The 24,936-nt window shown below is 42.1% G+C and overlaps 1 protein-coding gene across 1 annotated transcript in view; it reads left to right on the forward strand.

The window, feature by feature from the left end:
* LOC139644564 (voltage-dependent calcium channel subunit alpha-2/delta-1) overlaps window positions 1-24,936 on the forward strand; it is a 57,490-nt gene that overhangs the window by 16,976 nt on the left and 15,578 nt on the right. Inside the window, exons 4-18 of the mRNA XM_071519971.1 lie at window positions 3,255-3,314; window positions 3,994-4,029; window positions 4,942-5,071; window positions 13,580-13,711; window positions 14,830-14,899; window positions 15,494-15,544; window positions 15,774-15,873; window positions 19,388-19,546; window positions 20,051-20,155; window positions 22,298-22,376; window positions 23,038-23,087; window positions 23,202-23,291; window positions 23,439-23,513; window positions 23,608-23,688; window positions 24,112-24,186. Of these exons, the coding sequence (XP_071376072.1) occupies window positions 3,255-3,314; window positions 3,994-4,029; window positions 4,942-5,071; window positions 13,580-13,711; window positions 14,830-14,899; window positions 15,494-15,544; window positions 15,774-15,873; window positions 19,388-19,546; window positions 20,051-20,155; window positions 22,298-22,376; window positions 23,038-23,087; window positions 23,202-23,291; window positions 23,439-23,513; window positions 23,608-23,688; window positions 24,112-24,186 (1,293 nt within the window). The remainder of the gene's footprint in view (window positions 1-3,254; window positions 3,315-3,993; window positions 4,030-4,941; window positions 5,072-13,579; window positions 13,712-14,829; window positions 14,900-15,493; window positions 15,545-15,773; window positions 15,874-19,387; window positions 19,547-20,050; window positions 20,156-22,297; window positions 22,377-23,037; window positions 23,088-23,201; window positions 23,292-23,438; window positions 23,514-23,607; window positions 23,689-24,111; window positions 24,187-24,936) is intronic.

The following is a 24,936-nucleotide window of genomic DNA, read 5'->3' on the forward strand; positions in this document are numbered from 1 at the left end:
CAGAGAAAAAGAGAGAAGTGTAATTAGGTATCTTTCCTCACATACTCCTCCTATCCCCCCCCCCCCCACATCTCCCCGAGGGGAGAGAAGCCTCGTCAAAGCCCTGTCATGAATTTTTAACAACCCTGTCGGTCTGCTCTCTTAGGAGATGTGTGTGTGCATGCTCGCGAGCGTGCGTATGTGTGTGTGCGTGTGCGTTTAAGTGTGTGAGAGAGGGATATTTAGACACAAAATGCATGTTAGATTTAGTCCTATATTCCTCATTATTGTCACATATGTTGCTGTGATCTATAAAACAGAGGAGTGACCTACAATAATATGTATCGTGCACATTCTAGAAAACTGATGGCGCTGAAGAGAGAGATGATACACCAAGAGAGACACATCCATACATATCCATAATCAATATCCCTATGTTACATTTGTGTATGTGTGTGTGTAGTTGTGTTTTCTGTGTGTGTGTGTGTGTGTGTGTGTGTGTGTGTGTGTGGAGGTCCCATACATTATGTATCCGCAACCCTGAATGAGTTCTGAGAGATGGTCTGGATTTATGTGTGAGTGATTGAACTCTGTGACATTAGCTCAGTGATGTGACATTACATGGCGTGACGTTACATTGACATTAGCTGACATTAGACATTACCCCAATGACAAGACCTCCTGCACTTGGCCTTTTCAGCGGGGATATGAACTGCTGCTCCTGCTTCCCCCTCAGGTATCACATTATTACAATCTTAAATCTTCTGTTGCTGCTTTGGCTCATGAAACACTTGACGTAAAAAAACACAAGTACCAGCCTCTTGTTTAGAAGGTTTTCAGACCTTGGGCGAATTTGAGAGTAGCCACTGAATTGAATAATGAATGAGGAAAGAATGTTAAAACTTCTCAGTTCAAAACAAAAGACTAGAGAAGTGGGCCCATAGAGAGACCTGGTCTTGTAGGGTTAAATCTTGTTGGAGCACACTTGCATGACACAGCACATGATTTCAAGCAGAATGGATCCACTGTCCTCGAGCGACTGTGCGGAGAGCCTTGTAAGTGGATAACAAGAAGGCTAATATCCGTCGGAATTACATGGATCCAAATCAGATGATTTTCAGGGGGAAGAGTTATAATGACGTACTTGATATTTTGATGTTCTCAGATGAATCAAGGAATTGTAATGCTTTGTTAATGGTTACGGCTTCCGAAGTGATTCTCCTGACTGAGCACTGAAATAGGCTTAATGACGGTGGCTAGTCTTAAATGCTTAATGACTCAGATCTCTTTATGATCACTGTTGTGTGTGTGTGTGTGTGTGTGTGTGTGTGTGTGTGTGTGTGTGTGTGTCTCTCTCTGTGTGTGTGTGTGAGTGTGTGTGTGGTTATAGGGGGTATATTTAGCTGCTGACAGCCAGTGCAGAGGAGGTGGAGACAGGTCTGGAATGGAGCCCAGGACTTGAGGCCAAAGGGATGGGATTGTTGATCGAGAATGGAACTACTGCAGAAAGCACGCACACACACACACACACACACGCAGTATAACAAAAAGTACAGAATGACATTTACTACAAGCACCCTATCCAATTATTTCTCATTCACAAATCCAGTGCAAGAACATACCTGGTGTTATACATTCCTACATTCACAATCTCACAGATCTCATTATCAGTAGGCGATTCAGCCGTATACTGCATTCCTCTATCATCTCCAGTTGCAGGAGTGAGTATCCTGGAGGCTGTTGTAACCTTGCTGTTGTGAAGGAAGACATTGTGTCAGACAGGTGGGTTTATTTAAGGTTGCCCAGAGCAGATCCCTGCCTCAATGGGGATCTCTCTACCCAGACTGTACCGTCGGAGCGGGGCAGGGCCAGGCCAGGCGGAGATTTGATCTGTGTGGAGCCGGGGATTTGCTGTGGCGAACACATACACAGCCTTGTATATTAGAGCTTGTTTTTTTTTGTTTTTTTTTGCTTGTGCTGTCTCTCTTGTGATCTCTCTGTTCTTTTACTCGAAGCCCCTCATCTTTTTCCCCACCTCTCGAGCTAGATGTAAAAAAAAATTTATACACTCTAATAATATTCAAATCAGGATAAACGGGCTCACACAACAACAGTGAGATGAGAAAATGGGAAATATTTTCTGCTGTCCTGCTGCTCTCTCTCTCTCTCTCTCTCTCTCTCTCTTTCTCTCTCCCTCGATCTATCATTGTGTTCTTGTTAGTGTTCCCAGTTTTGCCCTCATTTGCTAGAAAGAAAACTAATGACAACAAACTGGGAAAGATCATAAAGAAAGCCACTGCAACTATTGGATGTAATGTTGAAACACTAAATGTACTGTACAGAGTATTTCAGATATACAGATATAGAGTATCCTGGACAGCGCAGATCACGTACTGATTCAACACAGGAGCTGTTTCAGTTGTCTGTTTATAGGCTACTTCCCAAAATGTCTATGGAGAGGTTCAAACAGCCATTTGTTCCCTGTGCGATGACATTGTGGAATGATCGTAATGGATTGGTGCCTGACGTGTCTGCTTAGTATAGACATGGATGACTGTGCATATGTATGCTGTTTGGTTTGTGTAAGCTCTGTTAGTGTTTGGTACTGTGTCTAGCACTGTAGCCTGTGATGTTTCTGTGTTAAAGAAATTTCCCAGAGTAGGATTAATGAAGTGCTACTACTACTTTTTATCTCTCTCTTTCTCTTTCTGTCTCTCTGTCTTTCTCTAAGTGTGTGTGTGTGTGCACGTGTATGTGTGTATGTCAGGGAGATGTGCACAGCAAAGGTGAGGGGACTTACATTTTATATCCCCTGTTATTTAGTAGTCTCCAGTTTGACTGACAGCCCCTTAATCCTTTTCCTCTTGACTTTATTCAGTGATTTGCCGTTCCTTGCACTGCTGACCGAAGGATTCCCTCTTCCTCCCTCCTATCTTTCCTTATCACTCTCTCTCTCTCTCTCTCTCTCTCTCTCTCTCTCACACACACACACACACACACACTGTTCTCCTCTCCTACAGCACAACCTTTTCATTCTGACATAATGACACTCTGTGGTGTGGCCTTTAGTGGACAGCACTATAAGACCATGATAGCCCTGTGGTTTGAGCTCTGCAAGTGAGACCATAATCATTTCTCTGTCTCCGGGATGGTCTCCACCGTGCTTTTTAACGTATTCACTTTTTCTCAGGTTTTCTATAATTAGACTGAAGCTGTGAAGGAGGCGTACCTTGTGTAGTTTCCAGTCTAAATCCCTGCCATATTTCTCTCCCCAGAAACTGGCCACAGCTGCTGAGAACTTCCAGATGGAGCATCAGTGGAAAGACGAGTTTGAGGTAACAGACGGGTAGACACACACACACGCGCACACGCACACACGCACACACACACACACACACACAAACATTCATGCATGCGTGTGTAAATGAGCGCACACATGCACATAGACATACACACACACCCACACACACACACACAGAATAGACACAGTCTGGTTTTGCAGGCCATGAATTAATTTCGGTGTCTGAACAGGTTCAATCTGTTTGCATCTGTATGTCATTAGTAGTGATTAAAGCTCCATTAGTAAATAGGTTTATTGCGCATTATATGTTATGGCACATTATACCTCTCATTTGTTACAGATGGCCTCTGCTTTCTAAGAACCACAGTTGGAGACAATTAAAATTCGCAGTAAAGCGGTGGTCAGGAAAAAGCGCTTGTTGCAGAGACAGTTATATGTGTGTCTTAGCTATCAATTAGCATATTGCATGGCAGGGAAATGCATCCCTTGAACATTGCAAATGACTGTACACACGTAGACACAGATGTAAAGAGGAACACACTGCACACTCAGCTTAGAATATGTAACTCATACAGTATTCATTCGATTGGAGAAAAATTAACTAATGGAGTTACCTGCATTAGAAAATGTCATCATTACATAAATGTTACGCTTCTCTGGGCAAGACTCTCTCTTTGCTAAATGGTATTTGTTTCCGTGTGACTTGTTTACAGGATGACGACATTGGCTACTACAACGCAAAGGACAATGTGAGTGTGTTTTCTCCTTCCACCCATTTCCTCTCCTTCCATTTAAGCCCCTGCAAACACAGAGGTCACACTTAGACATGGGCTAGTAATGGGGTCTCGCTACACAGCACCCTCTCTCTTTCCGTCCCTTTCACTTCCCCTCTCCTGCATTTTCCTTCTCCTATTCACTACATTCATGTCTCCATTTTTTCCCCCCGCTCCGTTTCTATCTTGCCTCAGCCTTTTTGCTGCACTCCCTCCACTTTTGCCTCCTCTACAGGCTTTTCTTCCTGTGCAGCTTCCTCTCCGTCATCCCTCCTCCCACCCTCTCTCAGGTGAAGAGGTTTCTGCCATGTTTCTCCTCTAATTGACAGATGAGATGTATGAGCTGGCTACACTGTTGCTTTATTAGGAAGCAACTGTTTGCGCTCTCTCTCCCTCCCTCTCCCTCTTGCTCTCTCTCTCGCTCTCTCTCTCCACCCCGCATTCTTTCCTCCATATCTCATCCTGCCTCTCTTCATATATCTCCCTGTCTGTAGTTCTCTCATTGATGTAAATTGGTGAATGCACAGTAGGAGTTATAAATCTCCACAAGTGCCTCCTGTTATTCCTCCCAAGTGAAGATAATAAGGGAGGAAAAAACAAGATATTATCAAGCATACAGTTGATGATGCTATTAGATTTTCTTAGACGAGCTGGGAGGGCGTGAAAAGTGCAGAGTGAAGGTATCATAGACTAAGATGAGGATTTATAGTCACGCTGTAGTTTAGGTGCTACGTTTTTAAATAAACCTGCATGTGCTTCATATGCGATGCTTTAGCAAATAGAATAAAGAGGTTTTGTATGAGTCTTAAATGCATGGTCAGCACTGCTGTCTTGTTCACTGATATATGTATATACAGTATATGTATTTGTTTTTTTTTTTTATTCCAGCTGGAAGCAAATGAGACAGAGGTGAAAAAGTACAGGATCCGACCAGACTTTAAAGAGGACCCGTCATTTAAACGGCTGACTGATCACAACCACACGGCCGTCCACATCCCCACTGACATCTATGATGGCTGTGAGTACACACACACACACACACACACATACACACAAAAACCACAATGGTAACCATGGATACAACTCACACACCAAGCCATTATGAAATGTTTAGAGAATATGTTCCCAGCAGATTTACCCCTGGTTACAGTTTTTTACGATTGCTTAAGCACGATTTTGAAAACAGGGCTCATTTTGTCAAAAAACTACACACAATTCACACAACCACACACACAAGTAGCAGAACACCTCAGATCTTTCGCAAAATGAAACACTTCATTCAAAACTATACAATAATAAAAACCCAATTTTGTCACCGTATGGCACACACATGGTTCATACAATCTGATTCTGTTTGAACCAGTTACACACTGCTGTGCTCAATCTGAAACACTTTTAACATTTCTACTTTTCTAATGATATAGTCTGGGTTTGATTTTTTCAGAGATATTGTTAGAGTAAAGTACATTAATATACTGACCAAAAACACCACACAAGACCAGTACTGCACACTGATGAAAATATGTATTTCTCTCCACATTGTAAAATCAGTCAATACAGCCGTGCATTTCCAAAGGTTGCATTTTGCACTGAAAATCAGAACAGAACATATTCTAAATAGAATATAGTACATAAACACAGCAAAAACATTTGTTGAGACAAAAAAAGAAAGCATGAATTAAAAAAAAAAACCCCTAAGCATCATCTCTTCGCCAAGCTGGATCTGGCCATAGCACTTCGTCCACATCACAGGCTATGTCATCTCTCGCAAGACAGCGAGGGAAGAATCTTCTTGAATGGCGAATCCATCCTTGCACAGACCCTGCATCAATTTGGTCGCAGGACTCCTCCGTGGCTTGAATGAGGGGTATCCTGACATAGGGCTGGAGATTGTAAACCTTCCACCGCCATGCCGAAAAAAACTCCTCAATGGGGTTAAGGAAGGGAGAGTATGGTGGGTGAAAATTGTGGATGCTGATGAAACCAGTTTTGGACCAGAGCATTGTCCCAGATGACAATGTATCTCATCTGCTCTGCATCCATTTGGTCTTCTGCTGTGACGATGTTGTGTAGTCTGTCTAAAAATGTGAGTATGCGGGCCGTGTTTTAAGGACCTAAGATGGCATGGCGGTGGAGGACCCCATTCTGCGTGATTGCAGCGCACATTGTGATGTTACCACCACGTTGGCCCGGGACATTCAAAATAGCTCTGTGGCCAACGATATTTCTCCCTCTTCTTCTTACTTTTGTCAGGTTAAACCCAGCCTCATCTATGAAGATAAATTCATGCGGGATTGCATCAGCATCCATTTGCAAAACTCTCTGAAAAAAAGACAACATTGTGTAGTTCAATATAGGCCTACTATAAATTTACATGTAAACAGGTTCTGTGTGTAGTGCACAATACTGAAGTGTACATTACTTACCTCCACATATTCATGACGCAGGTCTTTTACTCTCTCAGAATTTCTTTCAAATGGCACTCGGTAGAGTTGTTTCATCTGTATGTGATGTTTTTTATGGATTCGCCCCAGTGTTGATAGAGAGACCTGATGGACATTATTGAAAACTGTGTGGTCATTGAGGATGTTTGTTTGAATTTCTCTGAGGCGTATCACATTATTGGCCAAAACCATCTTTACAATAGCTCTCTCTTGTTCCTCTGAGAATATGGGGCCCCTTCCTCCTTGACGTTCTCGACCCTCAATCCTATGTAGACCAATCAAAATACATGTAAAATGTCACAGGGCAGTGTACAAGGCATTGTTTTAAACATGGAATGCAGTGAATGGTTTCACTAACTGTGTGTTATTTTTCATTTTAGTGTGTAAGCAATCGTAAAAAACTGTATGTATGTATCATGGTTAAAAAAAAGTGCTACAATATAATAAGATTTGCTCCTGCACTATACATGTCCCTTGGCCTAGCGATGTGTCCTTGGGATGTGAATGGACAGTGGCTGCTCCAACTGAAATGGATTGATGTGGGCACTCAGCCTTTGTCTGAGACAACCTCCAAACATGAGCAGGGCAAGGTAGCAATTTCAATTCCTCTGAATTGCAAAAAAGGTTTTGAAAATCTTTTATACACTGAAGTGAAAATCCAGCCTATTCCTTCTGAGAGAGTTAAATCAGTAGTTTTGAACAGTGATGTAGTGATAAATAAAATAAAAAATATCAATATTCATAATAGTATTAATGTAGGTTTTATTTACTTAAAAAGATCTTTCGTTTCATGTAACTTCAGCAGAATATGGCTGATACTGCTTATTATACTGTGAATTTAAATAATAAAGATTTATGTTGGTTTGTACAGTTGGCTAAACTAAGTCTAACCCCCGCTGCAACCCTGGTTGTGATCATGAGTAACTCTCATAAAGCTGGAAACCAAAGAACCAGTGATGTCAATGAGATAAAACCTGCTGCTTGCTCCATTAACAATGAATTAATAGCACATGTTTTGTACTTTTACAACCAAGTGATATTAAAAAACAGTACAATCAACAAACAAACAAAAATATATAGAATATGTGACCTTATGCCTACTAAATGATCCTGTGTACACTCCTTATGTCAGTTGCTTTTGTAGCACTATGGACTTGGACTTGTAGTTAATGTTCATGAATCTAGATCCAAGATCATATGAATAACATGTGTGCATTCTGTTATAGAGTGGATTTGCCCTTGTCGTAAAAGTACACTTCTGATTGTTTCATCATCATGTGGTGACATTTACCTGGAGTGGTTCAGAATAATTTGATTCTCTGGAGTCTCTCTGACATTAGCCCAGCTCACGTTGAATGACATTGACTCAAGGATCGTCTGTCGAATAGCTTAACCACGGCCTGAATAATGCATTATATTTGAAAGGACTTGCTTTTCTTACATTTTTACATTTTAGCCCTTTAGGTGATGCTCTTACCCAGAGCGACTTACAATGAATGAGCAGTAAAGGGTGCAGTGCCTTGCTCAAGGATCCTTCAACAGGACACATGGTTCATGCTGGGATGTAGCATGAGTCCAATTACAGGACAGTCTCGCTAACCACAAAGATACCCTGCTGCTGCTGTGCTTGTGCATGTGTATTTATATCTGTGTCTGTGTGAGTCTGTCTGTGTGTGTGTCTGTGTGTGTGTGTGTGTATTTAGATATGCAGTAATTAGCGTGCAGTGGGATGTGGTGCGTCAGCAGTCACTCTGAGGCAAGCAGGATGGAGTGACTCCTTCAGCATGGCCCTCAGCCTGCTGGGGAACCGTCTGGCCCCAAGGTTACACACTTCACCTCTCCGCTGACCCCAGAGAAAAGGGCAGGTGATGGGCACACAGTGTTGTCAGCCTCTGTTATGTGTACAACTGCAAGCCCAGTTTATTAGCAGGAGTTTGAACCCGTAGTGACTTTGTCATTTTTTTTCCTAGACACCTCTCTGGCCATAAGCTGGGCTGAGTGCCATGACTCCTCCCGCTCCCCCACTCTCTCTCAAGGATGCTGTTTATTGGTAGCCTGTAATGAGTATGCATAGGTACACAGAGCTGCTGGGACCTATCCAGAGCTGAGGTCTGATGTGAAAGAGATGAGAGCAGCTATAGGTTTGTGTGTGTGTGTGTGTGTGTGTGTGTGTGTGTGTGTGTGTGTGTGTGTGTGTGTGTGTGGGCGTGTGTGTGTATATGTGTGCAATATGCGCACATATGCAGGAGTATGTATTTTGTATGCCTGGAGAAAAAGTAAGAGACAGAAGATTCATGCGTTATTGAGGTTTCAACTCGACAATTTGATCTCAACCCTATAAATGTTCCAGGAATAGCCTATGCTCAGCTGGAGAAAATTGGATTTTCTGGGTAAAGTGGGAGGCAAGTTTATGGAATCACCTTCCATAGGCAGCAGCGGTATGTCACGTGTGTGAGACCAGTATAAGGTAGCAAACAGACATTCATATGACAGAAAGATCACAGTGTCCACATCTGTTCATCCAGCGAGTGTCTGAGAAAGAGAGAGAGAGAGAGAGAGAGAGAGAGAGAGAGAGAGAGAGAGAGAGAGAGAGAGAGAGAGAGAGAGAGACAGAGAGCGAGAGTGAACATGAAAATGGTCGAATGCAATGGTGTTTGTCCATTAACTCAGCCCGTGGTTTTTTGGGCAGCTGGAAATTCATATATGCAATATGTATGACATCCCAAGGCCAGACACCCGTTAAGAAAATTCATTTTGAAGAGTGTATATATGATATTCCTCACCTTCAGGATATCATGCTGGCTATAGCACGGTGTTTCTCAGCCAGTGGGTTGAGGCCCAACAGCAGGTCTGCCACAGCTGCGTGCAAATATAGCCTTAAAATATCTTGCTAGGCTTCTATACGTCTTTACAGCATCAGAACTGATTTTGATTTTGGAACCATCAGTATGCATGTATTTGGTGTCTCTTGGTGTCAACATTTTACTTTACAGTGGCTTTATTCCTGTGTATCAACTTGTGTATTAACCTATGGAAAAGTATTGTAAGTACATAATATTACTGTGTAGGTACTAGGGTTGTCACGGTTCCTACGCTCTTAGAGTCGACACACAGGGATTATTAGCCCCACACAGGGAACACCGTTATTTTGTAATCAAAAAAAATAAAAGCACATATTCAGAGCTTCCATGCTCAGGTTAGGCTACTAAATGATAAACAGACATACTAACCACATACTGATCATTAATATGATGGTGGTTTTTGGCGGAATAGGATAGGAATAAGATTCATTAGTTGTCCTTACCTACAGTGACAGCAGTGTGTCTGGTACAATTTGACACATCTCCAATTAAAAAGCATTACTGTTTGCACACACCATTATTTTTTCACACCAGTTTTTTTTTTTAGGCATTTTATGCTTTATTTTTGATAGAGACAGTGTGAGAGAGAGACAGGAAGGTATGGTATGCAGCAAATGACCGCAGGCCAGATTTGAACCCGGGTCGCTGCGGGAAGGACTGAGCCTTATGCGGTACACACTCTACTCGGTGAGCCACTGGGGCACCCCAATACCATTACATGTGAGTTTGGAGCAAATTGTAGAATTTTTTTTTTCACTTTCGTTTTCGTGACTGACTTTAATAGCGGTTAGACTGCCCTCTAGGGGCAAAAGGCGGTATAACCAGTATGTCCGGTGTTGAGGAGGGAAGCAACACCGGTGTAAAAATGGCACCGCCATGACAGCAGTAGGTATTTCATGTAAATCTTCCTAATACTTTATGTACTTACAACAGTGTAACAACACTGTTTTAGTTAAGCCATTCAAATGGTGTTGTTACACTGCTGTAAATACATTATAATTAGGGATATTTTCATCAAGTACCTACACAGTAATATTGTGTACTTACAATACTTTTCCATAGGTTAATACACAGGTAAATACACTGGAATAAGACCATTGTAAAGTTACCAAAAGATGCATGCAACTCTCTCCTAGCCTGCCTCCCAAAACACTCCCTCCGGCCCCTGCAATTCATCCAAAATGCTGCAGCCCGCCCCATCGTCAATCTCCCCAAATTCTCCCATGTCACCCCCCTCCTACACTGCTTCCACTGGCTGCTTGTATTGAATTCAAAAGCCCTTGATTTGGTGTACAAGGCCGTGAAAGAATCCACAGCTCCACAGCTCCAGGCTACGGTCCGGCCCAACACACAGCAGCCTGTGCAGTGTGTTCTGCCTGGTCATCGCTCTGCCCGGCCTCCATTCTTCTCCCGTCTGGTTTCCTAATGGCAGAGTGACCTTCCCGCTCCAGTCAGATCAGCAGAGTCATTCCCCATCTTCTGTCCTGGGCTGAAAACTCACCTTTTCAAGAAATACCTCACGTCCCTCTCTCCACTGCATGATATTCCCTCTCTACTCACTCTACTTTCTAAAAAAATATATCTTCTATCTCTCTCTCTATTTTATTGATTTACCTTGCACTTTGCTCATACTTGTTTTGGTTGCTTGTAATTTCTTCTGTTGCACTCATTGTAAGTTGTTCTGCAGAAAGTGCTGTAAATATACTAAATGTAGTGATAAACTGCATTTCAGTTAGATGAACACAGAGGTCACTGTAGCTCTTGGAAGTCCACATTCTCTTGTATAATGCCTTCACCATATGTTCATTTGGAGCCTTTTTGACCACTAGGAATGCCACAAATAAGGAATGAAAAACCCTGAACTTTATCTTACATCAGTTATAAAAGTGTCATGTAGTCTCGTGTTAGATGGGTGTGTAGGGCCTTAAAATTGACCGGTTTTACAGATTTTCATTAAGAAATAACAGCCACAAATCATAGATAACCAGAGACAATGTTTTAGCCATGGCCTTAGTGTTCAATATCAGATTTGATTTGAGAAACATTTGGCCATCAGGTATGAGCATGTGAATCTACTCCAGCCTTCCCACAGTAATGATGCCTTGAGATTTGTAAGATTTTCATCTTGGAGCTATGTAGTATAACCTTACTTTGGCTTCGGTTCATCCCATTCTTTTCTACTTTGTATGAGGGATGCTTTTTATGGGAGGTCTACTTACCTTTCTTTAAAGCACAAGTGAAAAACAATGTACTCTTTAGTGTTTGAATCAAGAAAAGCTAATCCACAGTGTATTTGTTAGTGAATTATATGGCATGCTTGATATCCCATGGAGATTAAGCCATCACTGGGTGTAGATTCAGTGTGGCATCAAAGCCATGCCGACTGCAGCCAGGGAATTCATTAGTGTCAGTGGCAATATGGGTGACAAGAGAATACTCTCTCCCTTATGCAACAGCAGTGGAGCTAAGCTTATTAAATATTATCACTAACTCAGGACTACTCAAAAACCATTTGCTACCATTAAAAAGCAACATATGTTTTTATTCTGGAAGTTTTTAAATATTTTTTTTATGAAGCACTGAAGGGTAAAAACAAGATGCCAAATGCTGTCCGTGAGCAATACAGATGTACCAAGTTCACATCCAAGCTAACTAACAAACAGGCCCATGCAGAGACGTTTAGAGGGGCAGGTACTCGATTGAACCAATGTAAAACTTACTGCACAGTGTGTATGTGATCTGATAAAACCAATATAAAACACAGCAATAACATATTGTTAACATTAACTTATCATCGATAAAATACCACTACACCACAACAACTTTGCAAACAAACAATAAATAATATTTTAATTTCAAATTTAACTATGAATGATAATTCACAATTCTGGTTTTATTACATTAACAAGCAAAAGCTGTCCAGTACATTATTGCATGTACATTTTTTATAAGATTCTTGAGGATTTTATTTTTCCCAAATCAAATGCCAATATAATAATATATGAACTTAGGAAAGGGGAACAGATCTATCTATCTATCTATCTATCTATCTATCTATCTATGTGTCTTTCTCTCTGTCTATTCAATATGTCACCACTCATCACTTAAAAATCACACATTCACAGTTTATAATTTTCTCATTATCTAACAAGAGCTTCAGTGTCATTATTTTCCCTCCCTTTCCCTTTTAAAATTCTACGCTTAATGAGGGAAATGCATTACTATGCACATAGGCGCGCACACACACACACGCACACACACACGCGCACACAAAAAAACATGCACTCCTGGCAACCGAGGCTTCATTAACTCTCCCCTCTAGAGGCATGCATGCAAATGAACAGTGTTTGCTTTGCACATCAATGAGCCACGTCACACTCAATACAGGATACCAATCTATCACACACTAATCACACACACACACACACACACACACACACACACACAGACACAGACACATGCATGCACACCCATACACATAGAAGGAGACAAAGATTCAGAATGAAACATGAATGAATGAGGAAAGAAAGAAAGAAAGAAAGAAAGAGCGACAGAAAGAAAGGAAGGAAAGAGAAGAGAGGAGTGATAGAGAGATGGACACACACAGAGGATAGAGTTGGGGCAGCATGTGTTGTGTCTCCATCCATCATAGTGAGTGTGATGTGACGATGGCTTGGGCTCTGAGCTGTCTGGCTGCTGTGTCATTACATCCATAATGCCTGTTGCCTCTCACAACACACACCATCAATCACACACACACGCACACACACACACACACACACACACACACACACACACACACACACACACACGGGTTATCAGAGCTGTTCTTGGTGAAATTTGAGACAGTTTAATTTTTTGTCAGTGCAAAAAACCATTATTCGGCAGAATAGTCTTATCCAATACTTGACACTGTAAACCCCGGCACTGCTGGGTGTGGTGGTCTAATATTTGCTCATGGGTCCCAGTGGGTGAACAGGATGACAGTGAGTGGGCCTTTGTCTGAATCTTAATGGATGTGTTAAGCTGGGACACACACACACACACACACACACACACACACACACACACAGAGAGCTTTGGAAAATCAACATCTATTACTGTAATATCAGATTGTCGTATATTTTTACTCCAGTGTATGCAAGACATGTTCATCTTTCCACTATGATATGGATGCCTTTTTCTGTGTGTGTGTGTGTGTGTGTGTGTGTGTGTGTCTAGCCACCATAGTGCTGAATGAGCTGAACTGGACGGAGGCGTTGGAGGACGTGTTTAAGAAGAACAGAGAAGACGACCCCACTCTGCTCTGGCAGGTGTTTGGTAGTGCCACAGGATTGGCTCGCTACTTTCCAGGTAAAAAAAAAAAAAATCTGACACAGCCTGACCGTAAACACAGAGGAAAAGCCCTAGTGGATTATCTGGCTTTCTGTGTGATTGCTTGTCTGTGTATCTGTCATATCACACAGGTGCAGCGTGTTGTTTTTTGTTGTTTTTTTCTCCTTATCATATCTGAGGTCCATAAGTCCTCACATCAGTCGATTACGATTCTTCTTAACCTAAGATACAGCCTGCGGTTATTAATCATAACTACAAGCAGCTAGGGAATGTATGCATGAGTTTGCTTTGTTCACACATCACGGGCCACATAAGCTCAATAAATAATCTCTATCGCAGGAGTTGCACTGATCTTGTGTGTGGTGTCACAGATAGTGTCATACTATCTTTAAATGCATTAGTCTAGTGCTGCTCTCCATCGTGAGTGTTTTCTCTGCCAAGCTATTTCTATTCATGAGATTCTCTGTCATCATAGACTCTATATTGCTTTATGGGAAAAGTTTATGTCTAATATTCATGAATTTTCATTGGCCCTGAGTTTCATCCTCTGTGTTCCCATTTTATACCTCTTAGCATGCATGGTAGGCAGCCACACACTCTCGAACTGGCTGGCTTTCATGGCTCCCTTCACTGATAGCACACAGATAGAAAGCCAGTGATTATTGTCAAAGCCGGTGAATCTGGTGCTCCACACTTTGCGTCTCAGATGAATATTTCATCTTATTTTCCTGCTGTTTACCTCTTCATGAATAATTCTAACTAGCATAAAACATGTTATAATGTAGGTGGTGTCAAAAAAAAAAAAAAAAACTCCATCAACACAAGCCCAGTGTCATAATTACATAAATTTAGGGCTTGCTCACAGCCTCCGAAACTGCGGCCTTATGTACCCACACAGTCTCACTGCTGTCTCAGGCTTATGGATGTGATGCTGCATATTGTTGTGTAGATCAACACGTTTTTTTCTGATAGTCAGCATTATGACTGGCTGTTTTTTTGGGGGGTTTTTCGGAAGGCCACAGTGTTCAAAGTGTTATTGACTCAAACCAATTTCAAAGCTCAAGTAGAAATTAGTGTTCTATTCACTTACCTTGGTAAGAACGTATGACCAACACATGTTCAATCTTCTCCCAAAGCCTCTCCCTGGATGGACGCTCGCAAGACCCCCAGTAAAATCGACCTGTATGACGTGCGCAGGAGGCCATGGTGAGAGAACTGGCACAAACACAAATACAAGCAGAATCACATTCCATCAGTGTCATAAGTTACATTAAAAAAGTAATGTATTACAAAACATATGCCTCTTACTCAGAGTCACAAGTTATGCTTCAGTAATCTTTTCTCATGGGGAGTAATGGTGTGATATTGTTCATCCCATCACGTTTGAATTGTCTGTGTTGAAAATGAGGCATGTCAACATCAACCAATTTACAGTAGTATAAAAAGATAAAAATGCTATTCTCTTTCCACATCAGAGCATCACCACAACCGCCATCTTCCTTTGATATGGGGTTTTATGACAAGAGGAAATGGGTGATAGAATGAATTCAGCAGTCTGGCTTTTAGTAGATGTGTAGACACTCTCTGGAAGAAATATGACTGAAAAGTATTGTGTTGAAAAAATGTTTTTTCTCACTTGGAAAGTAATGTGTTATCTCAAAGTAATGTGATTCTGGAAGTCATAGTTATGCTACTGGTTTTTCCCGCAACTCTGGTGTTCAGGGTGTGTGTGTGTGTGTGTGTGTGTGTGTGTGTGTGTCTCAGTCTAACTTGTGTTCTCATTGATTACTGTCTATCTAGGTACATCCAGGGAGCAGCCTCACCCAAAGATATGCTAATCCTTGTGGACGCGTGAGTTCCTTGATAACCTCATCTTCCATTGATCCGTAGCCTTATCCTATCTCAGTCATGATTTCCCCTGATTATGAGGCATGCCTTTTTTTTTGTTTTTACTGTTGTCAGATAATGTATTTCCCAAGGCAGAGAAGTCCTAATTACAGTGGGCAAAATCTCAGTGGATGGTAACCGAAACAGACAGATTGCAGTGAGATAATGTGAGGTTATTTCTTTTTTCTTGCAGGAGTGGCAGTGTGTCTGGCCTGACTCTCAAACTGATCAGGACCTCTGTCAGCGAGATGCTGGAGACCTTGTCTGACGACGACTATGTCAACGTCGTTTACGTGAGTGCTAACACCTCTGCTTTATCGAGAATAGGCAGGACGTTTTGCGTGAATCAAACATGGAAAGAGCTGCATGAGGAGAAATGATATGGAGAGTGACAGAGAGATTCAGAAAGCACACACACACACACACACATGAAGGGACGCACACATGTGAACGTATGGACAGACACACCCACACACACACACACACAGGTAGAGGTAAGGCAGAGAGATGGATGAGAAGTAATGAAATATGGATTTCTCTAGGGCTGGCCACCCTGAAACAGGCCTTTAATGAAATACCCACTGCTCTATTTGGTGGACAGGATTAAAACTCTGCACTACATGCCCCCACCCCACCTCCTTACCCGTGTGTGTGTGTGTGTGTGTGTGTGTGTGTGTGTGCATGTCCCATTGCTCCAAAAGGGATTAAAACTCCCCCGTGCACCTCTGACTAAAGTGCCTATAGTCAGTGAACCCGGGGAAACACTCATCCATCACCCTCTCAATCTCTCCATCACTTTTTCCTTTCATCGCTCAGTCACGCAATTCCTCCTAGCATTTGACCATATACTCCCATTCATCTCTTTCCGTCAATGAATGATCTCCCCATTCCCCCTGTATATCCTTCTCTCCTCTCTCTCTCTCTCTCTCTCCTCTGCATCGCAACTTTGCCTCTATTCATCGCTTCCCCCCCCCTTTTGCTTCCCTTCATTTCTCCTTTTCTTCACCCACCAATCTCTTCAAGCGCTCTCCCTCCACTCTCTCATTCTCTCTGACCATCTATTCTGGGCCTTCCACACTTGTGATTACACTCAGAAAGAGCCAATCGGGGTATTTGTGTGCGGTGGAGATGGGCGCCTGTGGAGGTGTTTATCGTGATGGGTCTTTATAGAGATTGGAGTTGTCTTCATTCTCCGAGCACAAAGCCAGCCGCTCAGACTCTCAGTTTCCCCTCCCCAGGGACCCTTTGTCTTGGACACAATGTATTCTGTTTCACGGTGGACTTCTGATTCTGCAAAGACGTGCAATTATTGGAATCTGTCAGGGAGCTCGGTGTGTGTGTGCCTGTGTGTGTGTGTGTGTGTGTGTGTGTGAAAAAGAGACAGAACGAGGGAGATTAGCTCAGAAAGAGTGCGCTTCAACTGAGTTTTGAGTTTTTCTGGAAGTCCTGACCTCCTAAAGTATGACATCATGCAGCTGGGGGGAGTGCAGTGGATGTGGTGGTGTGTGGAAGTTGCCAAGGCCCTCTGGATGTGTTGGTGGTCTTTAATTGTCTTGGTCTTCCCACTCACCAGATCAATCAGTGAACCGTAAATCGCCAGTAGTCACTACCTTCTCTACCCCACCAAAAGTCATTATTCTTTCTCTCGCTCTCAGTCTCTCTCTATTTCTTGCTCTCATTCACTCAGCTACACACACACACACACATACACACACACACACACACACTAACACACACACACACAGCCCGGTGTCCGGCCCTGAGGGTGTTGTAACCTGACACTAAATCATTAATCTCTGATATTACCCATAAATCCTTCCTCATTAACAGCAGCCCAGGGACTAAGTTGGCATTTGGTCATGGAAGATGCTCACACACTTCCTCAACAGCTGTGGTAGGTCAGAGGAATGCTGATGGCTCTTCCTTCCCCCTCTTTCTGTCTCTCTATCTATCTCTTTCCCTCTCTGTCTTTCCCTTCTCTCTCTCTCTCTCTCTCTCTCTCTCTCTCTCTCTGTCTCTGTCGGTCTCTGCCTCTCTCTCTCTCTCTCTCTCTTTCTCTCTCTCTCTCTCTCTCTTTCCCTCTGCCTCTCTCACTCTCCTCCCTCGCTGAGCCTCCATCACTTTTATCCAGCCAATTCATCCGTGTTAGCTGGTGTCAGTGCTGTTAGCCAGTGTCAGTCCAGTGGGCATAGTGGGATATAACAGAACCAAACCAGAGTAGCAGCGAGTCCACCAGGATTAGGGCTTGGAGATTAGCCTTCTCTCCTGTGTCATCGCTAATCCATTCCCAAAGCCTGGACCATCACACACACAGATACAGGAGCTGTTGTAATAGGATCACAAGGGAACAAGGGAATTTGCAATAGATTTTATTCATATCTGCCTGCAACCATCGGCACACCCAGTAACACTATATTTTATCTCACAAAGCGAGAATGTGTTTTTCAGTAAACTATGTGAATTTTTTTTTTTTATCTTTTTGCCTAATGGGCTTCTCTAACAAATTATACTTCTAATCAGTGTATGATTGATGTATCGCACATATGGGAGTTTTTTTCTATATCAGACACACTCTCACTCTCTTTGCTTTTAAATCCTGTATTCACACCCTCCCCATTCTCTTTTTCTGTCTTCTTCCTCTCACTTTCTGTTCCTCACCTTCCCACACTTCCCTCTCACCTTCCTCTCTTTCCTTTTAATAGATTATGTGATAAAAGATCCCCGTCTGGTCTGTGTTTGCAATTATGTGAGCTTCCTTTTGCGCGCGCGTGTGTGTGCGTGCATGCATGCATGTTTTTGTGTGTGTGTGTGTGTGTGTGTGTGTGTGTGTGTGCCTGCGTGCGTGTGCGTGCGTGTGCTGTCTCCTTGATTCAGTCTTTTTGTCAGACTAGAGCCGTCGTGATATTGCCTTCCAGTCCAATAGAGACGTGTATGTCTGTTATTGTCAATCGGAAAAGGAACTTCAAGGCTGTCAGGCTCGTTGGAAGCACACACACACACACACACACGCACACACACACACACACACACTCATACACACAGGGTCAGGGCTCTGTAGATCACTGTTTCTAGCCTCCCTATTGGCTGTCTCACAGAGACACATTGATTAGTTGAGATCGATGAGATGCAGTATTGTTTTAGAAGAGTTCTGCAACACAATAGAGGTGCTGGTTTACTCCTCTGCTGCCCCATGTCCTTCCTACACCATTATTACGTGCTATTCTATTCTATTTTATTCTATATGCCACATTATAATATTGGCGCTCATTGTTTTCGTGTCAGTTCTTTGTACCTGTCCTGTCTGTTGACACCTGGCCAATCTAACAGGTACAATACAGTTATTCAGATCTTTTAACAATGAATAGATGGAACATCTGTTGACTTGGATCCCAACTGAATACCGGTAGTGACAGGCAGTGTTTTGGTTAATTAATTTTGGGCAATGTGTGTGTGTGTGTGTGTGTGGGGTGGGGTGAGAATGAGGGGGTCTCACCTTTAATAAGACGGTGTTGCTGCCTAAACTCGTTCTCATATAGCGGAATCTTGTTTCCATGGGTACCAGATCATTGAGCTCCTAGGATGTGGAGCAATTAGTGGGACTTGATGAATGTGTCTGTTTACCACTGCCTGATAATAGCCAAGGCCAGGTGTGAGTGTGTGTGCGTGTGTGTGTGCGTGTGTGTGTGTGCGCGCGTGGGAGTCGTGTATATAACCTTGCATCGTTGCATATCATTTGTATACATATGCATACATATTGTAATGACGTGAATAATTTGTAGGTTACAGCTCCTCCCCTCTGTTTCCCAGTTCAACACCAGGGTTAAAAAAACGGCGTGTTTCGACCATCTGGTTCAAGCCAACGTGAGGAACAAGAAGCTTCTGAAGGATGCTGTCCAGAACATCACCGCCAAAGGAATTACAAACTACACGAAAGGCTTTGAGTTCGCTTTTGAACAGCTCTCTGCGGTAAGATTGCGTTTCCCCTTTTCTGCTCATGCAAAAACATGTTATGTCATCACATTATCTCTCTATGCACATAAGTTAAACTGAGAGTGAGCACAGAGAGGGCTGAAACAAGTCTTGAATGAATGTTACCTGTGAAGCCTCCATATTTGCAATAGCAGAGTATTATCTTTCACTGCCATCTGCTGGTTGAATATGTCACACCAAGTCCTCCTTAACTGTCTAGACTCACAATTTAGCAAAATTTTCCTTCAACTTGTCTCAGATTAATCACCATCCTGCAATGGCAAGAGCAATATTGTTGAGTGAGGTTGTATTACAGTGCAAGAGCTGCTAATATGGTTGAGTGAGAAAGTCCCAGTATGGTATTTTACAGAATTTTAGTGCTGTGATAGATGGTAATGTGTATGGTAATGTGCTATTGCAATAGGTCTGGTTAGATAAGAACTATGAATATTAAAAATGAATCATACATGAGTGACAAAAACATGGATTTGCTTTGCCTAGACAAATGTGAGCAGAGCCAATTGCAACAAGATTATCATGCTGTTTACTGATGGAGGAGAGGAGAGAGCTCAGGCCATACTGGAGAAATATAATGCTGACAAGAAGGTAGGTTAAACACACACACACACACACACGCGCGCGCGCGCGCGCGCACACACACACACACACAGACTGTGGCTTATGATACAGTAGAGTGAATTGTTTGCTTTTATCTATGTGGATGTGCTCCCGTCGTCGTTTTTATTAGACTCAGCTTTTTGGAGCTCCCTGTGGGTTTCAACTTCCGTTTGCACATCCTCCTTACCTAAAAGTTTACACAGATGGAAGGCAGATGAGTTTTTCTGTATGCCGCCCCGCTCCTACACACCGCTACACACACACACACACACACACACACACACACATCCACAAATGCACACAATATAAGCAGATTATACACACATTTCAGTATCACTCACTGTAAATGGAGAGAAAATATAACATCAATGCAAAAACACACCTCTATATATCTGATCAAAGTTCACAGCAAGCTTGAATAATTTTTTTAGGGTGCTTATTGCCTTTTTTTTTACTAATTTTTTTCGACTCAGATAAGGGATTCCGGATGCTGCTCCTTTTCAATCTAACATGAAAATGAAAAAGAGTGTAATATGATTGCCTTTAACCAGACATGACAAGGTATTAGTACCTGACTAATAATGATATTATTGGTTGGTTATTAATTGTATCTGGCTAACGTTAGCTAACATCAGCCCTCACAGACACTTACCGGTCCGAATGAGTCTTCAAATGACGAACAAAGTTTGATGTTGTAGTCTGGCTGTCAGAAATCTTTGATGAGCAAGTCTTGCATTCAGCAGTTCGCCTTTTATCTTCACATGTGAAATTTTTGAATCCACAAGTGATGACTCTTGGCACATTCGCGGCAGCCATGATGATGATGATTTGATCCAAAGACCGTATAAAGATCTGATCATACTGTGGGTGTGTAACCACCAGAAATACGAAATAGCCTAGAGTGGAAGGGTGTAACAACTAACGAGTGCTTCTTGTTAGAAGAAAAAAAAAGACTTCAGGTAGCGAGGAGCTTGACTGACAGGGTCGTCATCCAATCATGACAATGCCATTCCCAGTGTGCGCTCGCATACCGGGTAACGTTACACACTACAGACACTTGTAATGTGAACATTGACAACGTTGAACATTTTAATATTTTATATTTAATATTTAAACTGAAAACATAAAATGAACACAAACAAGTCATTTGAGTCATCATGTCTCAAGTCAAGTTAAGTCACGAGTCCAAGTCCAAGTCGAGTCTCAAGTCATTTATTTTCTGTCAAGTCAAGTTGCAAGTCATCAAAACAGTGACTCGAGTCGACTCAAGTCCAAGTCACAATAACTCGAGTCCACATCTCTGCCTTTAAGTAGGTCCAACGCTAATATTGACTATTTTTCCTTTAGGGTTCCTCTTCCTCTGTGCATTTCTTTATTTGTTGATGTGGATTCTGATGGGTTTTGAAGAAAAAAATGATCACATTCCAAAAGCAAAATATGTTTTTGAAAATTCAGTCATGGGGAAAAATATGTACTAACACTGTCATATGGCATTCTTACATTATCACATACATCTTACATTATTGTACCCATTTTAAGAACAGAACGATAGGCAAACGGGATCCAAAAGCCCTGAAATGATGACAACAGTTGAGAGGACAACTGAAAGTGTATCACACATTTCTTCTGTGATTGTTTAGCAATGCCTACAAATCAGAGCTGAAAGCAGAGATGTGTTGATTAATCCCTTTGGGTGATTTATTCAAATTCATCTTGAAGGATGATAAGCAGGTTAACTTTTCCACAAATCCAGTTAACATATAGCTGTATTATAATAACTTGTGCTTACAAAGGGGAAGGCATCCCCTGAAGCGTTATCATGGATAAGTAGTAAAATATGACTTGATAAGATATATAAGGTATACATTGAATGTATTTTTATTGTGGCATGTTGAAATAATTGCTAATAATGGCTGTAGATAATGCTAAGAACATTTTTTGTAATCAATTTTGTTTGGCTGTTCAACATGATATATGTCATACAGTATATAATAATATCATGCTGGAGACAGCTGTTTATAGCTGTTAGCTACAAACAGCTGTTTTCCTACTAAATCATGAAGAATCTTTTTCAGCAGTACCTCAGGTCGACCCAGTGTAAATGCTGCTGGATTTGCTCTTGTGTTCCAGGTGAGAATCTTCACCTTCTCTGTCGGACAGCACAACTATGACAAAGGACCCATCCAGTGGATGGCCTGCTCCAACAAAGGTACAGCACAGGCGTCAGTACTGGGGGTTGTTGTTGTTAATTGCAGTGTATTCTATAAGGTTGTGCTCTATAGCATACCTGGTCTCAATACTAGTTTCAAATACATCTTATGATTTGTTTTAACCTAGTTATGTGCCAGAAGGGTGGGATATCCAGCACAGGACAATATACTGGGTACTATTTTAGACAGTCACCGGCAGAGTGGTGAAGTGAGAAAGGAGACCATCCCTTAAGCTTAAAGCTGGCTTTAAGTCTCCTTGTCAGCGAGCATCCTCCCTGCTGAAGTGTCCTTGACCAGATCACTGAAACCCCACCAGCTCAAGCAGTGGTGCGTCGGCACTCTAACCTCCCTGTGGAGGCATGCAAGAGAAAAGAACATTTCCCTACGCAGATCAATAAAGCATCCCATCACACATGGAAAGTTTCTCAAAGTCAATTCTGACAGTTGACCTGATTCTATGTGAATGGTCACGGTGTAATAAACTGCACCCATTTAGTACTCCAAGCAGGTTGAAACGAACACTAAATATTACTTGCAAATACTATTTAACTGGGCTCCTGTATCCTCTGCTCCCTGTTGTTGGGTTTCTATTATGTACAGTTGTGATAAATGATAGCATGTGAGAAATTATTTTGTGTGCTAATCTGTTCACTCTTCCAGGTTACTTCTATGAGATTCCTTCCATCGGAGCCATCAGAATAAACACACAGGTGATGTTAACATGCTTTATCATTTAAAAATGTATCCTGCACTTACTGTACAGTATGTTCTGTGAGCATGAAAGTGTCAATCATGTCTTGACGGTGTGAGTATGTGCGATTTAGGAGTACCTGGATGTGCTGGGAAGGCCCATGGTTCTGGCAGACCAGCAGGCTAAACAAGTCCAGTGGACTAATGTCTACCTCGATGCTCTGGTATGACATCACTTGCTCCTGTGTCCCATAATCCCCTTCACCAATTCAGTGACCTTTAACTTGCCCCTCCTTCTGCCTTGTTTACTCCACACAGAAGCATTCCTCCTGGTAAAGTAACATGTGTGTTTCTGTTGGTGTCTCCATCAGGAACTGGGTCTGGTCATCACTGGAACTCTGCCTGTCTTCAATAAGACCATGACCAAAGATGACCAGAATGGAGAGGTGCAGTACATGCATGAACACATGGTGGGTGGGGTCAACAGTAGGAGCCCATGCATATATTCTTCTCATCCCTTTCTCTCATACTTTCTCTCAGCACCAGAATCAGTTGATTCTTGGGGTAATGGCGATTGATGTGTCTCTGGATGACATCAAGAAGCTCACGCCACGCTTCACAGTGAGTTTAACACACATACACACGCGCACACACACACACACACACACACACACACACACGTACATGCACACACACACACACACACACACACACAAACACATTTATCAAAGCAAGTCAGTTGTGATATCCCTGCACAGTGTGTTTTTCTCCCTCTGGAGCAGTTAGTGAGTGATGTGATTCCATTAGATGTGTCATTCTGTGTTGACATCTTTGTGAAACCATCCTCAAATGAAAAAGTCCCAATAGTTGACTACACCCCTTTCCTTGCACATTACATTCTTTGTGTTTTTAAGACCACTGAGGTCTTCTTTTATGCACTTTTATAACAGCCATTACCAGTTGCCTCACCATCATATACTGTACACGCCAAGATGTCATATTTCTGGACATGAAGAATTAATTTTCCTCCTCTTTGTTCCTCAGATTGGCCCTAATGGATACTACTTTGCTATTGATCCCAATGGCTATGTCCTGCTCCACCCCAATCTCCAGCCAAAGGTATGACATGTGCCCCTGTGCATCACTGTATTTGGCTCTGCATATCTGTGTCTTGAAACATCCTATTGTAATCTGAATATCCCACATGGTTACACGCTAACTGCTTGGATAGACTGTATTAGCTTTCCATTCAATGAATAATATGCAGGCTAGCAGATGGTGCAGGCTCTTTTCAAACTTTTCCATGTGCCGTCACCTCATCAATCTTCGTAAAGAGAATTCATTCCCCACTTAGAGTATGACTTGATATCATCAGTCCTCAGATGTCAGCTAGAAGGTCGCTCATTACCATGTGAGATATAATAGTTATGTAGACTTGGCAGCAAACGGGCATATATGTTTTAGAATGAAGCATAGAAAGAGGCTCTGTGGCACGTAGTACAGATAATGCATTTTAAAGTGAAAACCCACCCTAAAACAGGATTCGCATTTGTTCCACCTTGAGACTATACCGTGCTGTTGCTCGGACTAAGTAAGAAACTTGGTCTCACAAATCTAGAATAAGCTAGATCATTAGAATGATATGAATTATGTTTAGGGCAGCTCGGATTCAACATTGAACTGTTTTTAAATAATACTGAGTGTGTTTAAATGCACATTATTATTCCATTTATATTCAGGATATTCTAATATTCCCTTTATGAGTTACCACATGTAAACGGCACATCCTGACTAAGACCTCAGCCGGGATGATGCTTATATTCAGAATAATAATGTCCATGTAAACACACTCAGTGAAGAGCTTCTTTG

This window comes from Centroberyx affinis, unplaced genomic scaffold (genome assembly GCF_046629955.1).
Source record: "Centroberyx affinis isolate AG114_WGS23_722 - 3 ecotype Tasmania unplaced genomic scaffold, CSIRO-AGI_Caff_v1 ptg000755l_1, whole genome shotgun sequence".
In the NCBI taxonomy this organism is placed as follows: Eukaryota; Metazoa; Chordata; class Actinopteri; order Beryciformes; family Berycidae; genus Centroberyx; species Centroberyx affinis.